The sequence below is a fragment of the Lipophrys pholis genome, assembly GCF_963383615.2.
Source record: "Lipophrys pholis genome assembly, chromosome: 14".
Lineage (NCBI taxonomy): Eukaryota > Metazoa > Chordata > Actinopteri > Blenniiformes > Blenniidae > Lipophrys > Lipophrys pholis.
In genome coordinates, this window is record NC_137633.1 from 4,418,441 (window position 1) to 4,442,728 (window position 24,288).

The window sequence follows — 24,288 nt, forward strand, 5'->3', positions numbered from 1 at the left end:
GCCATTTATTGATGATGAGTGCTATACAGTGCTGCCTTTGTTCCTCCTCTGCCTTGTTTGTCACTGTGAACAAACGATGTGAAAAAAGACCTGCTGGATTAGACACTGAAATTATTCCCAGGAGCTCTTTTTTTTTTTTTTTTTTTTTCTAGCATCAAGCTCAATAACATAGTGCAGTGTGTCAAAGGCCGATCGATGGGATTTCACACTTCATGCTTTTAGCCAACTTTAGTGAGCAATTATTTGTTTTAGACTCAGAAAATTATGGGTCATTTTTTGCAACGTGGTTTGTTATCGTGACAGCATTATCTACCAGAGTAGGTTTATGTTGGTACAGTTTAAATTTTCTAAATTCCAATCCAAGCAAATAGCCATGCTTCTGGTTATTCCTTAGCACATTGCACTTATCACACCTATCCCCATCCCCACAACCTGCACCCATTCTCATCAATATTGCCCACAATTGCACCCGTTCCCACGCAGAATCCCAACAGAAATTCTCGTCTTCATTGGCCCCACTCATTCCCAGTTTTATTGCCCACAGTCAGATTCACACCCATCAACACCACACTCAGTAGTCTAGCCCACAGTCAATCTCATGCCCATGTGCACACTCCACACTTAGACCCTGTGTACTCGGTGTTTCAAGTGAAAGTTCATCGTTGAAATGCAGTTTATTTTAATAGAGTAACCTACACGCCGTCTTCATTGACGTGAATGGATCCTTCCTGCACATGCGCGGTGTCAGCATTTTTAGAAAAGCTACATTTTCTCTAGTTACAGGGAGACAATTGGCTTTCAAGAAGTTCCACGTTGGGAGTCGTTTTCAAAAAGTTCTGCTTTCAGTGAGTTTGCCCTTTCACTTGAAAATCTTGTCTTGTAAATGGAACCTTTTCCATACCTCATGCTTGTTCCCATCCACATAGCCCACCCACATTCCTATTCTACTATCGCGTACTCCATTTGCCATCGAAACACCAAATCCTATTGCAAAAACCGTACCTCTCACGGCCAACACATTTCCGTCTCCAAAACCCAGCCCATTTTGAGTCAACCTTTCTGACCACTGCGCAGACTTTCCAGCCCCGTTCACAAGTGAAAACGCAAAGCTCCTGCTGCTTGTTGCTTGGATCCAATGAAAATACAACTTTGTGGAAACTGTTTCCGAAGAAAAGTTAACTTTTTGATGCTGCTTGTGCCCCACGGTCGCAGTGAATAGTTCTTCTTCACACAAACACGAGTAGATGGACAATAACAATGGCGGCCTCCAGAGTGGCACGAAGGTGGTTTCATTACAAACACAAAGAACTGCCCCAACTCGTGGCCTGTTGCACAGCGCTCCTTGTCGTTTCCGTGTAATCGGACATCTTTTTTTTATTTATTTTTTTTGAAACATTGTCTGGTAAACAGGGCCCTAATCTGAGGGAATGAAATCACCACGTTCTCTTCATAGTCCATTTAAAAACACCATGGAGAACCCGTTTGTCTGTGAGGACTGCATAATGAATTTCCTTTCGCGCGGCTGTGGTGAAATGTAAAAATGAAAGACTGCTGCATCACTTCTGCCCGCGTGTCACGTCAGTGTCATTTTAATTTTCTGATATGTCATTCACTTCCGTGTACACCATGAATGTGCAATCACAGCCTTTGAGGTCTGCTCGGTGAATGCTCCACTGTTTGTTCTGTCTGCCAGCAGCAGCGTCTGCTCCTCAATCCCTATATCTGATGGGACACGATTTCCCGCTGAAGGAGAGAGAGAGAGAGAGAGAGAGAGAGAGAGAGAGAGAGAGAGAGAGAGAGAGAGAGAGAGAGAGAAAAAAGGAAGTTGCTCTCAGCGATTCGGAGGCAAGCAGGTGGTGTGATATTTATGTATGGAAGATTCACTTGTGCTCATAATAGTAGTAATATTACTAATGATGAGTGTGCAATCACACTTTGTATTCATACTTTATGCTACACCACCGCCTGTACCTACTGAACGACAATGGAAGTAATGTTTTGGATTAAACTGCACAGCTCTTCCTGTCAGTGAAAAGAATAAATTAAAAGCCCGGTGTTGTCGGTCTCTATGTATTTTTACAAATTGCATTTGCCTAATTCACAGCTGCTATAGAACTTTCTCTTGTCTTTTTCAGATATTTTTATTATTTATTTTTTTTTAATTAAGGTGCTCATTCAGTTCGACTTCTTCCGGTATCTGCTTGGGGCGTCATTATCACTGAAAAGGCGGTAATAGAACTCTCCCATCTACAAAGAGGCCAGCCTGAATGAATCAGCCCTCCTCCCCTTTTTTGGAGTGGCAGGAAAAGAAGTGACGCTGATGAGCAGTACCAGGCGGCTCTGGAGTCGGGAGCGCAGCTTCAGCTTCACTTCCTTTTTACTACACATGGATCTTTTTCCTATTTTCCTTTCTCGCTCTCTCTCTCCCTCTCTCTCTCCCTATTCCCACGTCTGTTGGATGTTCTCATACACAAGTGGGGAGTAGTAGTGTGTGGTGCCGTGCCGCTTTTAAAGCACCATTTGTGGTAACATATGCATTCCCACTGTGCGTGGAGTTGGAGAGGTTCGCTTTTAGCTCTGGCTGCCACTTCCCCTCTTCAGAAAACTGCTGAAAGGCCAACGCGCGCAATATGTTGTTTTACCAAACGGGATCCGTTTCCAGGTTGGGCGTTAGGCGGCTCCGAGATGTGGTGGTGAAAGAGAGCATGAGGGCATCGTGGGGGTTTTGTCAAGTTCAGGCAGCAGGAGTGTCGGGACATCTGTGGCCATGGAGATTCAGGAAGCAGCAGTAGGTTGTCGTAACCAAACCTGTGCCTGACAGGCCAAGAAATGAAGCGTGGCACGGGAGTCTTTTAAAAACCAGGGTGAATTGAAATTGTTAGCTGGATTACTTGAGGATATGTTTGAAAATGTTTCAAAAATCAATCGGTAGTCAATCAATCGTCTCCTCTGGTCTTCATCTCCTATTCCTCTCGCTGCAAAAGACAAGTGACGGCCATTTACAATAATGGTTAACATGAACGAGCGACACATAAGCTGTTCGGGCCAAATATCTGTAGATTTTAGTACACTAGTTGACTTTTTCTCTACTTCCCAGGAGAACAGCCTGCATGGGATGCAAAAATAAGGCCTTTTTTGAGCTGCCATGAAATATCAGGTCCCTTTCGGGGTTTATTTTTCCCCGTCCAATGTGGGATGTGGGAAACGTGAAATAATCTGCTTGTAGTTCCTTTACCCTCTCAGAGAATCATTGCTTTCTGATCCAGCCTGCTCAGACACACGTTCTTAACATTTTGGTTTCAGAAACGGTTCACGTTTACACGGCAACGTTTCATAGAACAATGTCCGTATACATGAAAACCGATGAAATGCTTAAAGTGAAAGGGCCTCTAGTGGGTGCTGTTGTTGGTTTTTGTAATGAAACCACACGGCTCGGATTGGCTTGTCATTAAAGTGGTTGTAGAAGATGAATTATAGATGAATTAAATGAAACTGTCACATTTATCATAGGATCCTGCATCCTCCACTACTGAAAGATTTGAGAATAATTACCGTCGTTAATTTCATATACATTTTATGGCAGTGGGATTTGTTTAATTAACTTTTATTGAAAAATTATATGTATTAACGTTAGAAATGAGGTCTGAATGGTTAGAAGGCTGACAAGAATGAGATCACTTGAACATTTGATGGAGTTTGGTAATGTGCTGTTTTCCAGATGGAAACCAGACGAGAATGACTCTCGGAGGTTATTGCTCTTGAAATCAGCTGCACTCAGTACAGGAATTCTGTAGATAAACGGAGGGCTAAAAGTGGGATATTTGGATCATTGGAGGCCGAAGGATTTTAGGAATGTCCAGTGAAAGAGGAAGAAGATGATGATGAAGCTGTAGACCAACTCCATGAGGCAGAATATCCAGGTAAATGGTTTTAGCTTTTCTTCAGTGCCTCGCTGTGTGTATAACCAGTGACTTAAAGATTTTGCTGATCATATTTGAGGCTCAGAGACGCTCGTGTGAGTTTGTGTGTGGGCTCAGATTTTCACTTTGACCTTCAGTTGTTCAGAAGAGGGGACTGAAAATGAAGTGTTCCACCACTCTCAGCTCACTGAATCAGTAACTTGCTTTATTTAAACCTATACCGTATTTTGTCATTTAATTTGCTCCCTGTTATGTGAACCCTATTTAATATGTTGTTCTTAAGTCATCTGCTTTTGTTGAGATTTTATTCTGACTTACTTTTTCTATAAAATCTTTAATATATATATATATATATTGCTTTTTGTTAAAGATCTTTTGAATTTGTCATGGATGGGCGTATCTGATTGTTTTTACTGTTTTTTGTCAAAGAACTTTGTCAGATTATTATTATTATTATTATTATTATTATTATTACAGACAAGCCTCCAGGAAGTTACTAAATGCTGCATGAAGTTGTAACGTTTTATTGATGCGACAGTCAGACAAAAAAAGAAATAGTTAATACTTGATAGAAGTTTTCTTTTCCTTTTTACAAAACACTGAAAGGAACTGTCATTCAAAAGCAAAGCATGGTGCAAATTTCAAAATGTGAAAGTGAAGCGTTTTTTTTTTTTTTTTGTAGTATCGTATTTATTGCTCGTTCACCCTATTTGATCGCACAAGGCTTTGAGACCCATATAAAGACATCTGAACATGCATGTTGAGAGTTTAGAGTTGAGACTTTGATTTCCTCTCCTCAGTTGAGTCATCTCTTTTCTTTCCTCTCCTCGGCGCAGCAGTGATTTATGTGTCTTCACCCAGCTGGGGCTGTGGCCGGCCGCCAGCAGCCAAAATGGCCACCTCGCCACGCTGACACAGACACCGATGTGTTGCCATCCAACCGTGAGGCCTCGGGGACCGTTTTATTTGTGCCATAACTCATTTCAGGGAACGTATGTCACTGCGGGGGCTCTCCCAATGGGAGCGGGGCCCATGCGCATGCATTACCATGTTTATTAACTCCACAACAGAGATTAACATAAGCTGTGACTGGGTGGTGTGAAGCAGACGCCGCACACCAGCCACAACTACAAACACTGCAAACATAATAAAGAGCAAGTTGTTTTTTGTTTTTTTTGTTTTTTGTTTTTTCAGTATGATGCAAAAATAATCAAAATTGGAAAATCTGCTTCAGTTTAAATTTCACTGGGATTTCTCAGCTTTTCCGCCGCTGCTCAAAGTGACAAGCTCATCGTCGAAATTACACGTTCCCTTAACCCATGAAAGCACTTCTTTGCATGTCAGATCCCATTGGATGCTCGGCGCCGTGGCGGGTAGAGTCGCTGGTGGCTGCAGTACAATTTCATTCCGTTTAGCATATTTGCATAATGAATAACTCAGCTGTTCCCACACAGGACCTTGTGCCGCTTGTTTAATTCATCATCCGAAGGCATCTTCTGCGGGGGATCATGTCGGGCCCGTACCTGACGGGCCAACTACGTGTTCAAATTAGCCCCTTTTCCTGTTTCACAAGTCGCAAACAGCGGGCAAATTTTCCCCCACGGTACAGTTTGAGACATGAATATGAAGGATCTAAGCCAATCTAAGCCCGCTAAGTGATATTACAGTGATTGAAGAACAGCAGTGCTAATATAATGGATATCTGCTCATTTGCAGCATTAGTCTGAAGTTAAGTATGACACTAGTTCTTTTGGGATTTTTATATTTTTTTTTAGACTAAGAGTGCAGGAATTGCTAAATTGCATGCATAGATTTAAATCTGTGTCCACTACCAAGTCGTAAAATCTACTGAATAAGTGCAGTACATTAATGATATGGTAAGCGAGTCTCGGTTGAAGCTTGTGCTCTTTGCGCTGCACGCTGCTATTTGCCTTGAACAGATTTGTATCCATGAGGCCGGGCGGCCTCGGGGCAGCATGGAGGTTCCTAACACACACAATAAGTCTGGACTAATAACTCCGGGTCCCCTTGGGAAGCCTCTTTAACCTTCAAACCCACACACTAATTAATGCGTGTGTGCTCTGTGATTCCACGGAGATGAGTGGACGCTAATGGGGGACTACCTTTGCTCAAAGGACACACTGGGTGCTAAATGCCCCGCAGTATGTTTCAGATATGTGGGTGGACAGAGTGCGGGGAAAAGATGAAGCACTGGGCTGGTGTCTTAACTGTCTCCACATGCTCCATTTATAATAATATGCTCCCAACATGCACACAATCGGCTCTCTTTAGTATAAAATCATGCTCCTGGATCTTTAGCGTTTGAGTGGTCGCTACCCATCTGAAGAATGTTCTAATGGGTTTTTCCTCCTGTAAAGACTTCTTCTGCTCTTGATTCAAACACGTTGTTTTTTTTTAATTTTTTTTTATATGAGCATGTATCATTTTGTTGTATCATACTACTCCCACCACGCATTTATGGACTGTGCACCTTCTCTTTTAATCAAGAACTAAACCGCTTCATGGATTTTCTATGTGCTGTCACTTAATTGGCCTCCTGGTATTTGGATGTTCCTATTTACCATTCAGAGATTTCTATACGTGTTCACCTGCTCAGCTATTTGTGAAAAAATTAAGCTGGTGTCAAATTCTAGAATTGCATGATGACGGAGAGGTTAATATACAATTAGCATTAACCAATAACCGAATCCAAAAAAGGTACTTCAGCCAGAATATATTGAAGTCATATTGCATTCCTCGTCCATGTGGAATGCATGGTGGAAGAAAGGAGCTGCTGCTGAGTCCTGCAGAAAGGAAACACAGATGAAACACCGAAAAATGCACCTATAGTTGTACACAGTCCAGTTTTCTTCATTTACTGTTTAACCAGGGAATGAGGGGCAGTTGAGTAGAGAGATGTACAGAGAGTGAGTCCTCATTGCGTGCATGTCCTCCCAGTTTCCAAGTACCTTTATTAATATACTGCAAACTCAAACTTAGAGCAACATAAACGTTTACAAACAAAAACAACAACAAAAACCAGACAAGGCCTTTGCAATGGTGTTGCGCCACCAGATCTCATTGTCAATGTAAGATGGAAGCTCTTAGATGAGATTTGAGCTGAAAATGAACTTATTTTAAACTTTATTTTAATCACTGGTCACATTATGATTTGTCCAAGCAAATCTTTCTGTAGCACAGCACATTATATTTTAAAACCACATTTACAGCACAATCATGGATCTGTATATTTCTTTATTTACTATGCAGACAAACAGAGAAATCAAATAATCTTAGTATTTTTTGCTTTCAGTTTGTCAAACACAAGGCATTAAAGCGATCTTCACTCAACAGTATCCTGTTCTTGTTTTCATTTTCATTTTGATTGTTGCATTGTTACTCTTCTTTTACGTGCATTACTGTGTGCCCATCTCTGCACTGTACAGCGTCTAAAAATAACTTGTAAATAAAGGCAACAAGATTGATGATGGCATTTTTCTCCCACTCCCGACTCCACACCTCTCTCCCTCCTGCCTTCTTTTGTCATTCTCCATCCCTCATTTACCCTCTGCTCCCGCTCCCTCTCTGCCCGTCTCCATCTCTCTCCTGCAGTTGTCAGAATTATTTGTCTCCTTTGAGGAGAAGCCTCAGGGCGCAGCCTCCTTAGCTCAGGTCCACAAGGCAGTGCTGCATGATGGGAGGACGGTAGCCGTCAAGGTCCAGCACCCCAAAGTCGAGAGACAAAGCTCCAAGGACATAGTGGTGATGGAGGTGAGTCTGCTCATCGAGCTCGTCAAAGAAAGGGTATTGAGCACTTCCGGTTTTGTTTGTCTCAAAATAAAACAAGTCCTTTAGAGTTCTTCTGTCGTCAAGCCAGGCATGTTAAATTACTGTGAACGCACACACTTGTTTGAATATGCTTGGTGACAACATCCGTGCTGGGAGGGTTTTACCTCTTTCTGGAGATTCCAGAGCAGATAGTTTACTTCTATTCTTTCTAAAACTGACACATGGATGGGTACTGTACGTGCCATGCCATCCTGTACTTATCCACAAAAGTGTAATCCTTGTAAGGTAGCATGGTGTGTAGAATTCAAGATTAAAACTCATCTGTTTATTTGTCCATCCACTTTCTCTTTGCGACAAACGTATTGGCTGTGGGCAATCAAATGCAAAGGGAGAACATGCAATCTGTACATGGAATTGACTGGTGCTTGGAACTTAACAGGGTCCCTTCCTACTAACCTGTATGAACAAACTGGTGCAAATGTGTTGGAAAAACACTTCCTCCATCAGTCATTCAATGATTTAGGTCTTGTAAAGACGGAAGGCTTCTAAACTACAAAATATGGAGTTTGATCATGTCACGAAGCAGCAAAGGAGCATTTGCAGTGTTTTTTCACTTCATTGGGTCACATTTGGTGACAGAACACATTGTTATGAATGTTCTTGCTCTGCTCTGGCTAAGCCAATCAGCAACACCTAGACTGGATTGGATATCTGATAGTAGCTGGAAACTACGTTGTCGAGCATCTCATCCAGTCTTTTTCACGTATCTCTGGTAATTCCAACACGTAGGCAAAGTAAAGATATTACATCAATTTAATGGATGCTGATTTGATAACAGATTTGGTTAAATCGGTGTAAAATATGCTGCAAGTGCACCGATTAATGTTCATTGTGGTGTCCCAACACTGGAATTCCTCCTATTGTTTGAGCTCTTATATTTAGTTTGCAAGTGATTGTTGATTCTCAGCCGGTTGAACATTGTTTAAATGCATTTATCCCAACACATTTTGTCATTATTGAAAATTTTAATATTTGCTGCTAGCTGGCCGTAGACATGCAGAGTAATGGCACAATACAAAATAAGGAGATAAAATCAGGCCGGTCTATTGTTGAAAAGGTGCATATTATCCCTTTTATTGAGTGCTGTCAAAGCACACATTTTCTATCGTCAGAATGTCCTCTCAAGACAGAATCCAGTGTTGGCCACTGACGGGATATCATCGGGAGAGCACGTGGGCTTTGACACGTTTGACTGATTGTGCTTTTGTGTGATTTGAAGGTATTGTTGAAGGCGGTCCACTGGCTGTTCCCAGACTTTGCCTTCATGTGGCTGGTGGAGGAGGCGAAGAAGAACATGCCTCTGGAGCTGGACTTCCTCAACGAGGGCCGCAACGCTGAAAAGGTGGCCAACATGCTGGCCCACTTCCCCTTCCTCGGGGTACGTTTTTACACGGCTTCCCATTTCAGCAAAACACAACAGTGGAGGTCACAGGATTTGTTTGTTGACCCCCCGCTGGTTCCGTACACGCACATTTGCTTGTAAACAGCCGATTCCTATCTGACACAGCCTGTTTCAATTCGCCGCCCGAGTATTTTTAAATTTCCCTCAGTACAGTTAATAGAGGTCAGGCTTCTCCACTGTGTGCGAGAGCTCCCATTGTGGCGCCTGTCAGCTCCTCCTAAACTCTAACAGAGCGGGGTCAGTGGAAACCTGGAAATCATATTTCCTTTACTCGACAGAGCCGGATTTCACGTCCATTATCATTTAATTTCCTGGTGTCCTTTTTTCTTAATGTGCCTGTTTGAGAACTTTTGTTATTAGCCCCGGTGAATGGAAATTAGACTTCTTTTCCCTGCTATCCTCCTTTGTTCAATTTTTAATCCCGGAGAGCGACGCCACCTTTTGTTTTGTCTTTCTCTTTCCGGCATTTGCTTCTTCTTATTCTGCATGTCTTAATTGTGTAGGACGGCATCTGACAAAGACATGAAACTCAGCCGAATAAAAGGTAATTTTGTGTAAAGGGGACTTTGAATACATTTACTAAAACCTTGAGCAGGAATGTATGAATTATATCAGGTAATAAGTTTTTGAACACTATATATGGCAGAAATATTTAAATTCTCCAAGATTAAGCTGATCATTTCTGGTAAACTTTTACATTACATTTCACAGTATGATCTTTATGCTCAAACTAACTGATTATTGTTCCATAATATACATATTTTTCTCTGTTTTGCTGTTATTTTATCATCTCATTGACTTTAAAATTTCAAAAGCTTAACCTTTAGCCCGAGAAATCTTGATCCGCCTCGAATAACAGTTGATAACAAAAAACATAATTTAAGCAAATATTAATATTCAATTTGGGGAAACCAGAAGAAAAAAAAAATCAGAATTGAAGCTAATTTACCAACCAGATTAAATAGCCGTCATTGTGCCTCATAATAATGGCTGCGGATATACATTAAGCGGTAACCTTGACAAACGAGACCTAATGTGCAGTCAGACGTAACTCAGTCACTTTTTATTATGTTGTGCAATGAAAAATAGATGAATCTCGGTGGACAAAACAAGTTTCCACCTATTTTTAAAAAGAAAGATAAATATGGGAAAGCCTCGGTTTTATAATGGGGAATCTTGAAGGCATGATAATCCTGAATGTAATCACGCACACACACGCATGCACACACGCACGTAATCTCCGAGTTGTGGATAAAAGCTAATCAGCGTCCCATAGAGAGGACTTTCTGAAACCCACTATAAAAGCGAGAAGATGAGGGGCAGGACTCAGGTTATCAGTCCGCCTCCTTCACAATCACTGATTCAAAGCACCTTCACTGCGTTTACCTTTTCCACGTTATAAGTCACACTGATCATCTGACTGGTCAGTAAGCCATCGTGTAACTGTGTGTGTATGTGTGAGTGGTATAACCTTGAAGGAAATTGAACATGAGTATCTTTCAATGCCTTCATATTTGTCTTTATAATTTCAAAAAAAAATCATTATCATGTTAAAGTCATGCTAATTTTCCAGAGTCTAAAAACAGAAAAGCGGCATTTATACTCTTAATTTGTTGCCCTGAAGCAAACGGTTATGTAGCCATGGCCAATACAACACTTCTGCCCATTCTAAATATAATAAACCTGTAATAACTTGAAAATAGTGTAATGATCATAGCCAATATTAGAACTATATTTTGCCATTGATGCAGTGAGTTTTAAAAAGTTAAAGTTAAAAAAAGTTAAAAAAAAAAATATATAATAATCCATTTAAAATGTAATAATTGCAGCCACTAGTGTAGTATTCATAAAAAGGATTGTATTTCTTGAAAATAAATTTGCTGTTTTTTTGTGTAGTTTGCGCATCAATACCATCTAGATCAGCATATTTATTTGTTAAGGATACAGACTATGCAGTAATCCCTCCATTTGTGGTTATATATTTATTTTTTTTCACAATTTTATAATTCAAACTTTCCATATTGGTTTTATTTCACTTAAAATGGCCAAAATCATCTAATAACTGACATCGATTCCATCATCGACATTATAAAAGCAAGCGCACAACCAGACGTTTACAGGTTTGAATCCAAATCCCATTAGGTCACAAATGTGGATTCCTGAGAAATGCATGGCGTAAAGTTGTGCTGAAGCAAATCTAAAAAAAAAAAAAACCCGACATGATCCTGTGTAATCACCCCAGTAGATCAGCTGAAAGTCAGTCTATCTCTTTTGCACGCGCCTTTTCCTGAACACTGAAGGTCACAAAAACCAGGGAATAAAATGCACAGTAATTCACAGCAGAGCAACAACAGAGAGCTGAAGAACAAACTGTGGGTTTGAACACAAATGAGCCAATTCAGGTTTCAAAGGGTGGAGATTTTTCCGGAGGAGGTGGGCAAAGCGGCTGAATGGTTTCGTGACGGGCCGGAGGGCCAGCGAGGTGAAAAGAGGAGACAGATCGGAGGGAACGGGAGGAGATTTTGGAGGAGGTCAGCTAGATACGGAGGAGCCAGGTCATGGATGGCCTTTAAAGATAGCTCGTTTTAGTCAGGATACTCTCTGAAAGCCACAAAACAACAGCCATTCTTCATAATACGACACTGAAACCTAAACGTTCTCCCCGTTCTGATGCTCCATTTGAGTTGTGCTATGCTAGCGCGCTCAGATGAAATGCTTGATTAGATATTTACGAGTGTTTAAACAGTCGTGTTAAATGTTCTGTGGTCAGGCTTTCAGTTTGGTCATTTGTACCTCCCTTCATCTGTTGCACTGAATTTACAGATTCCCATGATCCACTGGGATCTGTCCACAAAGAGGATCCTGACCATGGAGTTTGCGGACGGGGGTCAGGTCAACGACAGGGACTACATGAAGAAACACGGCATCAATGTCAACGAGGTACCGCCTGCAGCTTGTTTGTCTTAATTGTTACCAGTTAATAGTTTATTGATCGACCCCACCACCCCCCCACCCCCCCTCCCCATCTGTCAACGCACAATACCTCCGGGCAGTGTATTGAGCGTCGGTCACATATATTATGGCAGCAGTCAGAGCCGACAGGCAGTCACTGTACTCGCATGAATAAAACAGAAGTAGGTGCTTGTGTAAATGCTTTGAGATCAGGTTACGACTTGACCTGTGTGCACAGCCGAAGTGATGAATAGGAGTGTTCATCAAACATGCATGAGACACAACTCTGGCAAGAAAGGGGAAATGTCACCATCTCGGAAGCCAAATCCAGGATCTGAAGACTTAAGATCCCGTTTTCATTGTGTTTTCATCTTGGGCCACTAGTGGGTGCTGTCAAACATTAACAGTGGGAGTACGCACTCATCCGTAGGGACAAACAATAAAGTTGGTTTACAGTTGCGGGTGACTCCCAACTTGGTTTGACTGTTTTTTTTGGCCTGAATTGGCATTCTAACCAAACAAAAGAGTTTACCACGGAACACTATCCAAACCATATATTCATTGTTATAACAGTTATCCATGCATTTTCTGTGCTAATTCAAAGAAAGTGAGAGATGTAGACGTGGACACTGGGTGAAAAATCAGGTTCACACTGGGGCAGCTCGCCAGTCCATCTCACATCTGGAGCCACATACAACCGCACGATTTAAAAACCAAAGTAAACGCAGACGTCAGCTATCTCGAATAAAGTTATAGCCAATTGACCAGCCCTCCACTACCACTCCAAAGAAAGAAAATTGCCAGATGCCGGGAGCTGTGCAGCCACACCCCGTCCCATCATCCCATGCGCTTCCTCCGCTAACGCTGAGCAGTCATGCTCCATACGTCGTGAGATGAGGGCAGACCATCAGTCGTCCAAACGGAGGCAATACTTCCCCGAGGCGATAAACGAAGTTCAACCTGCCGAAGTCGGTGTTGGTGCTGCCATCACCGGGTCCATCCTCGCCTCCTCCATTCCCATCTGGTACACTGCAGTCACTGCCAGGGGCCGATAGCAGGCTGTAGCGAATCATCTGCTCTGCTGAGAGGGTGATTGGCTGCATCCTGCTGCCCCTCCAGGACCTGCCAGCCTCGAAGATTAAGGCTGACCTCTCCCATCCCGGACTCAATCTTTTCGAAACGCTCGCCTCCGGCTGAAAGCTCCCAGCAGAAGAAGACTTTCTTTCCGAATGCATCTGGCCAACATCAACAATGTCCAAAAAAGTGACCATGACTTCATCCCACCTTTGGATCCTACGTAGGAAAGGTCATGGGCATCATAGAAAAAGAGCTCACAGTTATTTAAAAGATGGTTTGATAACGTAAAATCAGATCAGTACTAAATCGAAAATCACTCTATTATGTAACTCCCTCATTCTTCCATATCTGAGTTATAGTGTGCAAATATGGGCAAATAATTATAAAACATTGATTTTTTTATAATTTTTTTTACTTCTAAAGAAGGCCATTAGAATCATAAATGAAACTGACTTTTATGCTCCATCAAATCCTATTTTTGTCATATTAAAGGCTTTAAAAATACAAGATATTGTAAACCTTAACACACAAGCTGTCATGTATAAGGCGCATAATTATAATCTTCCACCTCATATCCAGAAGTCATTCAATCATAGAGAGTTGATAGTCTCAGAGGTGCCATTTTTTTTTTTTTTTTTTTTTTTTTTTTAAATATTGCAAGAACAAAAAAAAAAAAAATGAGATGCGCTTATGTAATAGGGATTCATTTATGGAACAGCATGGACCATAATTTTAAACAATTTTATACGCTTAAAACATTTAAAATTGGTGAGTTTAAGCTCGAACCATTTTTGAATAATATGGAGTTCAGGAAGGACTTCACTCTGTCGCCTTACAGGACAGGGAAATTTAGTTTTTCTCAGGGACGGCTAAGAAAATGCAAGTCTGCTTTGAAATTGACTTTACTGACATGGTAATCAGTTTTGAGAAAGAATTGCTTTTGTTTCTTCAATTGTGGAAGCTTGTATCATGTACAGGGTTCGGCAAAATAAGCTTAGCCTAAACCCTTCGGTCCCAAATTATGAGTAAGAATGTTGACAAAATAAGTTGACAGTTAGTTTATTCGGTCAACCAGATACACAATGCAACAAAACACAGAAATATAAACTATTTCTACTACTGCTACTACGTACACACTACAAACGTCTAATGTAAGAGTCAAACGTTTTGAAGTTTAACCCTTTTGAATACATTTTTAACTTTTATTTATGTAACTCTACAAGCCCTCATGTTTAACTTTCAAGATTTGGTTTATTAGCGTGTTAAAAACCTGAGGGAACAATTTGTTGTGGCTCCCCGGCCCAGCAGTGTCAATGAGTTATGTATATTATAGGTGATATATGACAGTAAAAACACATGACATAACATCAAATCTATATTTCTAATAGTAAAATCTGACTTGAATTGAAATCATCCATCATTTCTCATTTTTCTTTGTCCTAATTGTTGCAAATAATCAGTAAATCTGGTTGTAATTAAAAGCCCAGCAAAAAGAATTAGTTTTACAATGTACAAGAAATCATACCATTGAAAATCGTAAAAGACGAAACCACAGTGCTAGTTTAGGTAAACACTAATAAAATAGCTGTGAGCGACCTCAAGGTTGCTGCCATAAAACGTAAACAATAAATCACAGCAGCTGAAATGAAATGTGTCTCAGGTGCAGAGGACAGAATGAATCACCTGGAAACTCACAGGAGTCACACGTTGACATAATAGAAATCAGAGCAGATGACGCGGAGAGTTCCAGGTAGAGGAAATCACAAATGACCTGGGACACGCCGGCCTACCTGAAAGAAGAAAGGAAGCGGTGCGAGTCAGATATTTAGATTCATATCGGCTATTATGCAGCACCATCGGGGAGACGTCCGACTGGGCCCAGATATATTTTGCGGCGCTGAGTGAGACTATTACACAGACCCAATCTGCTGTGCTCGGCTGCACTACAGAACGACAACAATATCCCCGAAACACTTTCCAACCACCAAAACACCCAAGTTCTTTGAAAACGTCACGAGTGCGGCTCGCAGTGTTCTGTTGACAAGGATCAATTTACTACACTTTTCTACACAGTTAATCTGAAACTAATGCTCAGTGCGGAAATTCTCTCTTTCTTTTTTCTTTTTTTAAAGGCACCGTTTTTCATATACAATATGTACAGCCGTAAAGAACATAAGAAAACATGGTTGGGAAAAGTCTAGCTGATCTTTGTCCGTTTTCTTTTCATGTAAAATCCTATCGGTTGTCAACACAAAACAAAATATGGTTAAATTCAATAAAGCACAAGTATTGTCAAAGAAAGTCAGATCTAATCAGTTTCACATAATCCATCCATTTGGGCCAACTCTTGTAAAAATTGTATTTTTCCTACCTTGAGGGGAAAAGGATATTTCTTTTTTCCATAGCATAATTCTCACCATTCATCGATGGTGGGAGATTCTTTTTTTCCCCCCCACTTCCTCCAAAATATCATCCAATTAATGACAACACAGCAATTTTTGTCCTGCCGCAACTGGTGGTTCCAGGAAAATGCTATTTTCTTTGCACCTTACATTTGCTTGTGTCTGTAGTGACATGAAGGCTTTCTTGGTAATGCAACAATTCTCCTGCGAACACGTTTTTTCTCTCTCTTTTTTTTTTTGTGTGTTATTATGCTGTTTCAGTGTCGTCTCTTCTTATGATTACTATGGCCACCATAACATGCTTATGAAACAGTTAATAATAAATAAATAAATAAAATAGTCCGGTCGTTCAGGGGGCGTCTCGTTTTACCAAATAGTGAAATAAATCCTGTTTTATTCTCTTGATTTCTGTGGAAAAGAGCTCAGTTTTTTTTTAAAATATCTATAATTTGGCAAGTCTTTGTGTTCATGCTTGTAGTCCCGACTCCCTCCTCCAAACATGATTTGGGTTTTTGTTGCAAACACACGAATCACAATTTTTTTTATATATTTTTTTCTTCTTTATATATTTAATTCTCTTTTTTGTCGCCACAGTATTCCAAAAACGTTATGTCCCTGTATACATTTTCAGCTGATGCTCATGAAGATCACTTTTTTTGCAATAACTCTCACCACGTCTTTCTACGCGTGAACTTAATCTGATCATGTTGGCCTGGCCTGAAAAAAGAACTCCAACTCGAAAGCTTCTGGGGCTCTGAGCGCCACAATGTGTCCCAATGTGCTGTAACAATTTAACTTTATTTAAACTTGGACAAAACATTTTTTTTTTTAAAAACTTGTCGCCCAAATTGGATAAATATTAACAGTGCGTTTCATTTCTGTTCACAGTCCACTGGTAAAATGAGGATTTTCTATATTTGTGTCTTACTCGTGTCTTTCTTTTCAATGACATTCTAAGGAGCTCTAATTGACGGTCATTAGTGCCTGCCATTCCACTCTGTGATAATTTCTTGGCTCCCTGGTCTTTTGCTAAATAAGTGAGTGTGTGTCTTTGACCTGGTTTGGGTGTCTTTGCGAGGACCACTTTAAATTCAGATTGTATTTATTTTCTTATTTTTAGTCGACAATGTCACACGACCGAACACCTTGTAGGATATTAGCCCTGTTGTGCTGAATGCTCAGGGATTGTAGAGTACATGGCGATAGTAATTCAGTTGTGCACTATACTTTCAGCTAAAAAAAAAATTTAATAAAAGTACTACATAGACTGTGTTGATTGTAAAAGAGCATTTTCATGCTTTCTGTTGCTATTTTATTTACTATTTCAATGTTGGCATGATCTGTGGACAACAGATAATTATTCTAATATTGTGCATGTCTCTGATGTACAAATGAAAATAAATCTGAAACGGGATAAAAACAAATCGCAGGACAGGAACCTTACCTCACTGCAGAGTTTGAGTATTAAAAAGTCAATATGTCTGTCCGCTTTCAGTCAATTAATTCACAGATTTTGTTCCTGGTCATCAGCTTTGCTTAGTCCAAAGAACGACAGGCCCCCCTGAGCAGAACAGTGGAGCTCATCTGGCAATTTAGCTCATTTGATCTCATGTCAAACCCAAAGTTTCTCGTGTCACAATATGCGCTTCCCTTATTGTACACTTCAAGAAAGCAGTTTTGGTGGCGTGAATGCCACTGATGAGCATGCTCTCAAAGGCCAATTCGTGATAATGCGTCTCACTGACCTGACCGATTTGGCAGTAGCACTTGTTGAGTAACGATAATTCTATGGTGGCCGTTCTTACTCTACTTATCCAAATCCTAGGCCATGTAATACCAAGTGGAAAGCAATACTTCTCATGATGTATCATCAATTTAGCATTCATTTTTTATTTTTTTTAATCAAGTGAACTTAATAACTTTGAACTTTTACTGCACATCTTGTAATTCATGGATTTCTAAGTTGAATTTGGTCACGTTTATCTAGATATTGGTGTGGGAAGTCTTAGTGTCTGTGTGAGTCCTCATAAATATAGAAAAACCTCGTGTGTGGATTTTCTGTGACATCCCCTGCCCCATTTTCCTCTCTGGGGGCAACCACCAGCTCAAGCACTCTGACTAACCATGAATCACTTGTGTGCCATTTAAATGCTCTAGCTGAATCCAGAAAATTAAATTAGCATGTCCACAAGAGAAAAATAGGAAGCTTAGCGAAAGTTTAATTAGGAGGGCCACGTCCACGTCTCTCGCCTCCTTTCCTTCAGCCCATGCTTGTGGCTGCCGCTATGCGTAAAAAAAGTGGGTGTGAATGGGTCACAAACGCCACTGCAGTTTATTTACACAATACATTACAAAGGTATGAGATTTTTACAGATGTTCATACAATTATTTAATTTTAATCTGGTGTCATTGTGATTTATTTATTTATTTTAAGCATATTTAAAACTTACCTCAGGAAGAGGCGTTTTACATCAAGCAGTTGTGTTTTCAATTGGGTAGACTGGATTAGGCTTAGTTCTAATCTTCCAGTGATGACTTACTTGTTTGGTTAAAATGGCATGCCAGATTGTAAGAGCCACCATCGGTTAAAATGCAGAAATTACTTAACCTTTAAAAAAAAAAGGTACCTGTAGCTCAGATGGTAGAATGAGTCATCTTCCAATCTTCAGATTATTGGTACCATCGTCCATCTCAAGACACTGAACTGCCATTGATGAATATGTGAATGTGGCTGACAATGGGAAACAATGACAACGCCCTGTGTAATACTTGTCCATATACTATTTCCTTTGGTTCAAGAGGAGGTGTGATGAATCGGGTGGATGGATAGATCGTTTACTCACTTAATAAACTAGAGTTTGAGTTTGTTTTATTAATTTATTTAACTTTTATTTATCTAACCAGGAAGTTAAAACCCGTTGAGATCAAGATCTCCTTTACAAGGGTGATGTGGCCAAGAGGTCCGCAGCAAATATCACATCACCGGAATTAAAACCAACACATTTAACAGTGTTCAACAGTTAAAATGATAAAATGCAGATTACTATCGACAAATATAGAAAGATTAAATGCAGATTTTGTAAAACAGAACAGAATATATTACTATTAAGGTGCATTAGTTCACATTTTGTTGCATAATAAAGAGAAGCTCGCCTTCCCAGTTCGTTCCCGAACACGAGAAACGTGCAGATGAAAAATGCCACTGGAGCGTAACGTCTAACGGCTGTCGGTCCTCTGGGGAAGAGTAGCTAAACTGGAGACTGTCGAGCCAAGAAGAGCCTAGGACACTCATGTCGTCCAGCGAGTGTCGCTCCTCACACTGAGTGAAGGCCACTCAGCTCTGGCAAGACAGTTCACAGTGGTGAGTGAGACGACCACAAGCGAAATTTAAATCCATTCAGGAGATTTCAAGTATTGTGAATCTGTAATCTCGCTTTCGCCACAGACACACGGCGAGAAGGCGGCTCTTAGGGTGATGATGTCATGATCACAGTATGACTCGGACAAACTGTACATCTGGTGTCATTCGCTTCTTTGTGCCATCGAAGATACTTTTAACTTTTAACCAATCACCATGACTGTTTTGTAACGCAGGGTGCTAAGGGTAATATGTGAGCATGACTAAGTGTGACTTGACCTATTCTGCCATGTCGGCGTTTGGATGTGTGCACGAGATAATTTAGATTGAATTATCGTCATTTTCCAGCACGATGAGTCATAACGCCAAAAGCCTTTCTGTCTTTTGACCACAAAGACTTTTTCAGACACAATTTTTGTACTGAGTGGAGTGAAGTTGATTTTATATACAAGTCGCCAAAGAAATGACATCTAAAGAATTTAGGAACCATAGAAAATACTAGTATTCACAAAACATCTGTTTAATATTGCTACCGTAAGCTCTATATGGCCGCTGATAGTAGTTGCAGAAGGAACAATGGAGATTTGTTTTGCATCCACAAGTTAAGTTAAAAAAAACAATAATTATAAATGGGTTTATAATAAAAAACATAAGCATTATTTGATAGTTAATTATTATATCAGCAAAAGGAGATTTACACGATATGCTTGGCTACTTATTGATATAATTTGAAAGAGCACAATATGATAAAGTTCCGATTATGAGATTAGATGTGGTGGCTATGTTACAATATTTGCACCATTAGCACAAATCGTTCACAGTATTAGTCATTTCTTGAATGTAGTATTACAGGTGGATCATCCCTCATTCGCTGTTTAAACTGTCCACCCACCCCACCCCATTTCTATTCCGACAGATCTCAGAGAATCTGGGTAAGATGTACAGCGAGATGATCTTCGTCCACGGCTTCGTCCACTGCGACCCGCACCCAGGCAACGTGTTGGTCCGCAAGTGTCCCCAGAGCAAGAAGACCCAGATCATCCTGCTGGATCACGGCCTGTATCAGGTGAGAAATCTCCAGCGCTGCCTGGACATGAAGAAAACGCCATTTGTTCTAATATTGTGGGCCATTTTTCATGCTGGCGGCTGAGACCTTGAGTAAATAGGTAGAGCAGCAATCACACAAAGATGCACATGGGGGGTGAAAAGAAACTAAATGAAAAACACACATATGCGTTACACACTTTCACAAGGAGACACACTTTTATTAGAGCTACAGCAGGATAAAAGCTTTTTGATAAACAACTCATTTGATGTTGTTCTTAGTGGAGTGCAGTGTTCTGTGTTTGAATGCACTATAGCCTTAATCATGCGGGTTCTGCACACACACACACACACACACACACACACACACACACACACACACACACACACACACACACACACACACACACACACACACACACACACACACACACACACACACACACACAAGCTTTTTGATTGTTAACACACTCTTTCTTCCAAACACCCACAGGCTGATACAGACATCCAGAGGTCTTATGTGAGTTTGTTTACTGCTTGTTCCTGCATTCATGACGATATTCGAGTAATAAATATGCAACTCCATCATCTTTGACACTCGCGCGCGCACACACACACACACACACACACACACACACACACACACACACACACACACACACACACACACACACACACACTCGTACACACCCAGACTTCCCTTGGACCATAATGGCACCAATTTATTCCTAATGACTTGTGATTTCAGCTGTCATTTTGCGGTAGAGAAAAAAAATGTACACACACACACACCCATTATCACTGGGGTACTACACGTTGCGTATGATGGTTGTGGCTGGTGTGGATGAAGCTGCATATGATGGCAGAAACATTGCGAGGAAACCAGCAGCAGATTTGTTATTCGCTCATTGCTGAGTAAGATACATACACAAACTAAGTATGTAAGTTGTTTACACTCGATTCCCGTCTTTGCACATTTTTGTAACGGCTGACATATGGACCTACCTACGTCTGTATTTGATCAAAGACAAAAAGAAAGATGCCAATACTTAAAATCGATTTGTAATTTATTTTTCAATCTATCGGCTGTAAGAGAAATGATCAAAGTCTTATCTAATATTCTTTGGGTGCAGTTTGCTGAAAGGGAATGGGGATGTATCCCCTCTGCGGTGAATCTTTTTTTTACTGAAATGGGGGATAAACTTTATCCCGCTCCATAGTGTTTAAAGTCACTCACAGTCCAGACAAAAAGAATGTAAATACTGTATTTTGAAATGTAACTAAAGGTGTGCTGCTTACTCTCAAGCAACGATGGCGAAACTGATTCTAAACTATCCTACCCAATGTAGTTTTGGGCTGTGCTCTGGTTAGAGCTGTATACTCTGTCTAAAAGATAATGTTCAAAGCTTAGATTCATCGAAACAGAAATATGAGAAGCATACACTGTGAAAAGTTCAATATATTTTTATAAAAGTTATATTTGTTGAATGCGGCACAGCTCGTTTTAATCATTGTAGTTTCCACTTGATTACTTTCTGTTGTAAACTATAACCCTAACTGTCGATTTTAAACTCCGCGTTTCTCTATTTTCTTAGTTTAGTCAAAAGTGTCTGTGAAAACACTTAGCGGTGTCGCTATTGACAGTAGATTTGCAATCGGATGCGGGCAAAAAGTTGCTGAATCGGCGCTTCTCCCCTCCAGGTGCTGCAGCCGGACTTCAGGCTGGACTACTGTCGACTGTGGCAGGCGCTGATTAAAGGCGACATGCCCGGCGTGGAGCGGTACAGCCGCAGACTGGGAGCCGGAGACCTCTACCCGCTGTTCGCCTGCGTGCTGACCGCACGCTCCTGGAACGCCGTGAATGCTGGCATCAGCTCTGTACCCGTCACGCACTCTGAGGTACGGTCCGTCCCACACGCGTTTCCACCTTCCTTCAACGCATATCCAATGTAGTGCGTTTCACAACATCACACTGCTGAGTCGTCGGGACACTGAAGACCTCACTCACTAATTAAAGCTGCATGATAGACATGATAGACAATAGAAAACTGCTAATTCATTCATTATTTCCTTTGTATTTCTGAACAATGTTGTCAGAAATTCAAATTGGAAAGTTTAGAAATTGATCATTGAGGCAATTGTTTTTTTTTTTTTTTGTAATTTCACAAAGAATTTGATGAACTTTTGGCATTTTCTTCCATTCGAAATGACAAAAAGGTTTCAAAGGTTTGTGAAAATAATTATTTTAGACCAAAAAAAGTAGTTTAAAGTCAAAATGAACAATGAAACTTGAAAATAAGAAAATGGAAATTAAGTATTTTCTTGATGTTTTATAAGATTTTGGGAGCTTTTGATCAGGTGTGAGCTGAGGTGCACGTGCTCAATGTTAATATATATATATATATATATATATATATATATATTAAAAAAAACAACTTTCCATCTCTAATTTCTTGCATTCAGAATTGATGAGGCGTCATTCACACTCTTGGGACAGTTTGGTCTGATTTTAGTGCTACTCTCTCAGGCAGGGAGATTTTTTTTTTTGTCATTACATGACCTTTAAAACTTGCTTTAACAATTTAATCACCAAGAAACAATAGAAAAAATGTCCTATACAGCAAAATGTAGCACAATTTATTACCTTTTGTGACAAACAGGAAAAAAAAACATGTTTATACCATGTAGATTCATATTTTCAGTTTGTTCATATATCCAGTATGTTTGTCCAAAAAGAGGATATGGAAGCAGAGGGATTGTTGAAAGTGTGATAAAATGTATTGAAATGTTCCGTCTTGTTGGTGATTTACTGAAATAAATGGTGCATATATGCCAGGAACAAATTCAAATACTAGCTGAATGTCAGTTTAATGCCTGTAAGTTGTTGTACACTGGGTGTTTAGGTACAGATCTCCATGTTCTGTCATTTATCCGTCAACGCATCAGTGGATAGATCTTCATGCAAATGATATTTTTAATGGTTCAGATCACTTTGTACGCCACAGTACAAATGCTCTAGAGCAGGGGTGTCAAATATGAGGCCCGTGGGTCAAAACCAGTACACAACAGGCTCCAATCTGGTCTGCTAAACCACCAAATGGTAAAAATATTCAAAGAATAATTTTTTTTTTACAAATTTCTTAAGAAAAGTGGACAACACTCAGACTCAAGCTGAGATATCAGTGATGTTGCCCTGGAAGATAAAAACTAGCCTCAAAGTCATTAAATGCAACAGCTATAGGAGAAGTAATTTGGACATTTGACTGTTTTGCACCAGAAGGTTTCATCAAATATGACTTTATGTTGAGATTGTGGTGATTTCTGTCGTAATTGTTTGTTTTTGTGAAAATATATTTTAATCATGTGTACTCTGCGCCACAACAAAGAAAAAACGTAAAAATTTGAATTTAAAGATTGTTAGGGGACTACTTTACTAGTCTGATCAATTGGGCTTATTTTAGTCACATATTTGTGGCCCTTGAACTGAAAGGACTTTGAAACTAAATAAAAGCAAACATACTGCACTACACATCCATCAAATATGAAATCAGTAAGATTTCTATCCCTACACCCTCGTGAAACAACGATCAGAAAGTGAATGGCTCGTTCTTATTGGATTTGTACTCGTGTGAACCTGCAAGCTTGGAAAAGTCTGCCTAGAGTGTGTGTGAGTGTGTGTGTGTGTGTGTGTGTGGCCAGCAGGACATCTTGGTTTGGCTGGTGGAAGTCCTGACTTGGCAGGAGGGGAGAGACTCCGCTGGGAAGCTTTATGAGCCTTTAAGCACAGAAGCATGAGCAACCCTGTGCAGTCCCTTTTCGCACAGAGCGAGAATCTTTAATGCAAATGAATATGTGATCTCTAAATCTGGTGTTTTCTCCTTTATTTTAGTTTTTTTTTTTTTTTTTCTTTTTTGCTCATTTTGATGTGTGATTAATATTCCAACATGTGTGTTTGTTTACCTACCTGCATGGAGGCAAATGGATGCAAGAACTGGTTTTCACAGATTGATGTGGAAGCGCCGAACTGACTTCATCTTGTGGGGTTGCAGAATGAATGGCCTGTGGTTTTTTTCCTTAAGATTATTGTCCCAATCTACAGGCACCAAAATGGCCCGCGCCTCCCTTTCGCCACAGGTGCTCTACGATACCATCTGCGCTTGGGGGAGAGTTTATTTATACATCCCTTATGCAACATTTTGTAAGCTGGCAAAAGTTCCACACAACGGTCTGCTAGTGTGCCACCCCCTCACACGCGACGGCCAACACCAGACCGAACACGGCCGC

The 24,288-nt window shown here is 40.4% G+C and overlaps 1 protein-coding gene across 1 annotated transcript in view; it reads left to right on the plus strand.

The window, feature by feature from the left end:
- Nucleotides 1-24,288, plus strand: part of adck1 (aarF domain containing kinase 1) — a 65,023-nt gene that overhangs the window by 31,172 nt on the left and 9,563 nt on the right. Inside the window, exons 5-9 of the mRNA XM_080480910.1 lie at nt 7,533-7,691; nt 8,989-9,147; nt 11,995-12,111; nt 19,877-20,026; nt 21,706-21,903. Coding sequence (XP_080337036.1) covers nt 7,533-7,691; nt 8,989-9,147; nt 11,995-12,111; nt 19,877-20,026; nt 21,706-21,903 — 783 coding nt within the window. The remainder of the gene's footprint in view (nt 1-7,532; nt 7,692-8,988; nt 9,148-11,994; nt 12,112-19,876; nt 20,027-21,705; nt 21,904-24,288) is intronic.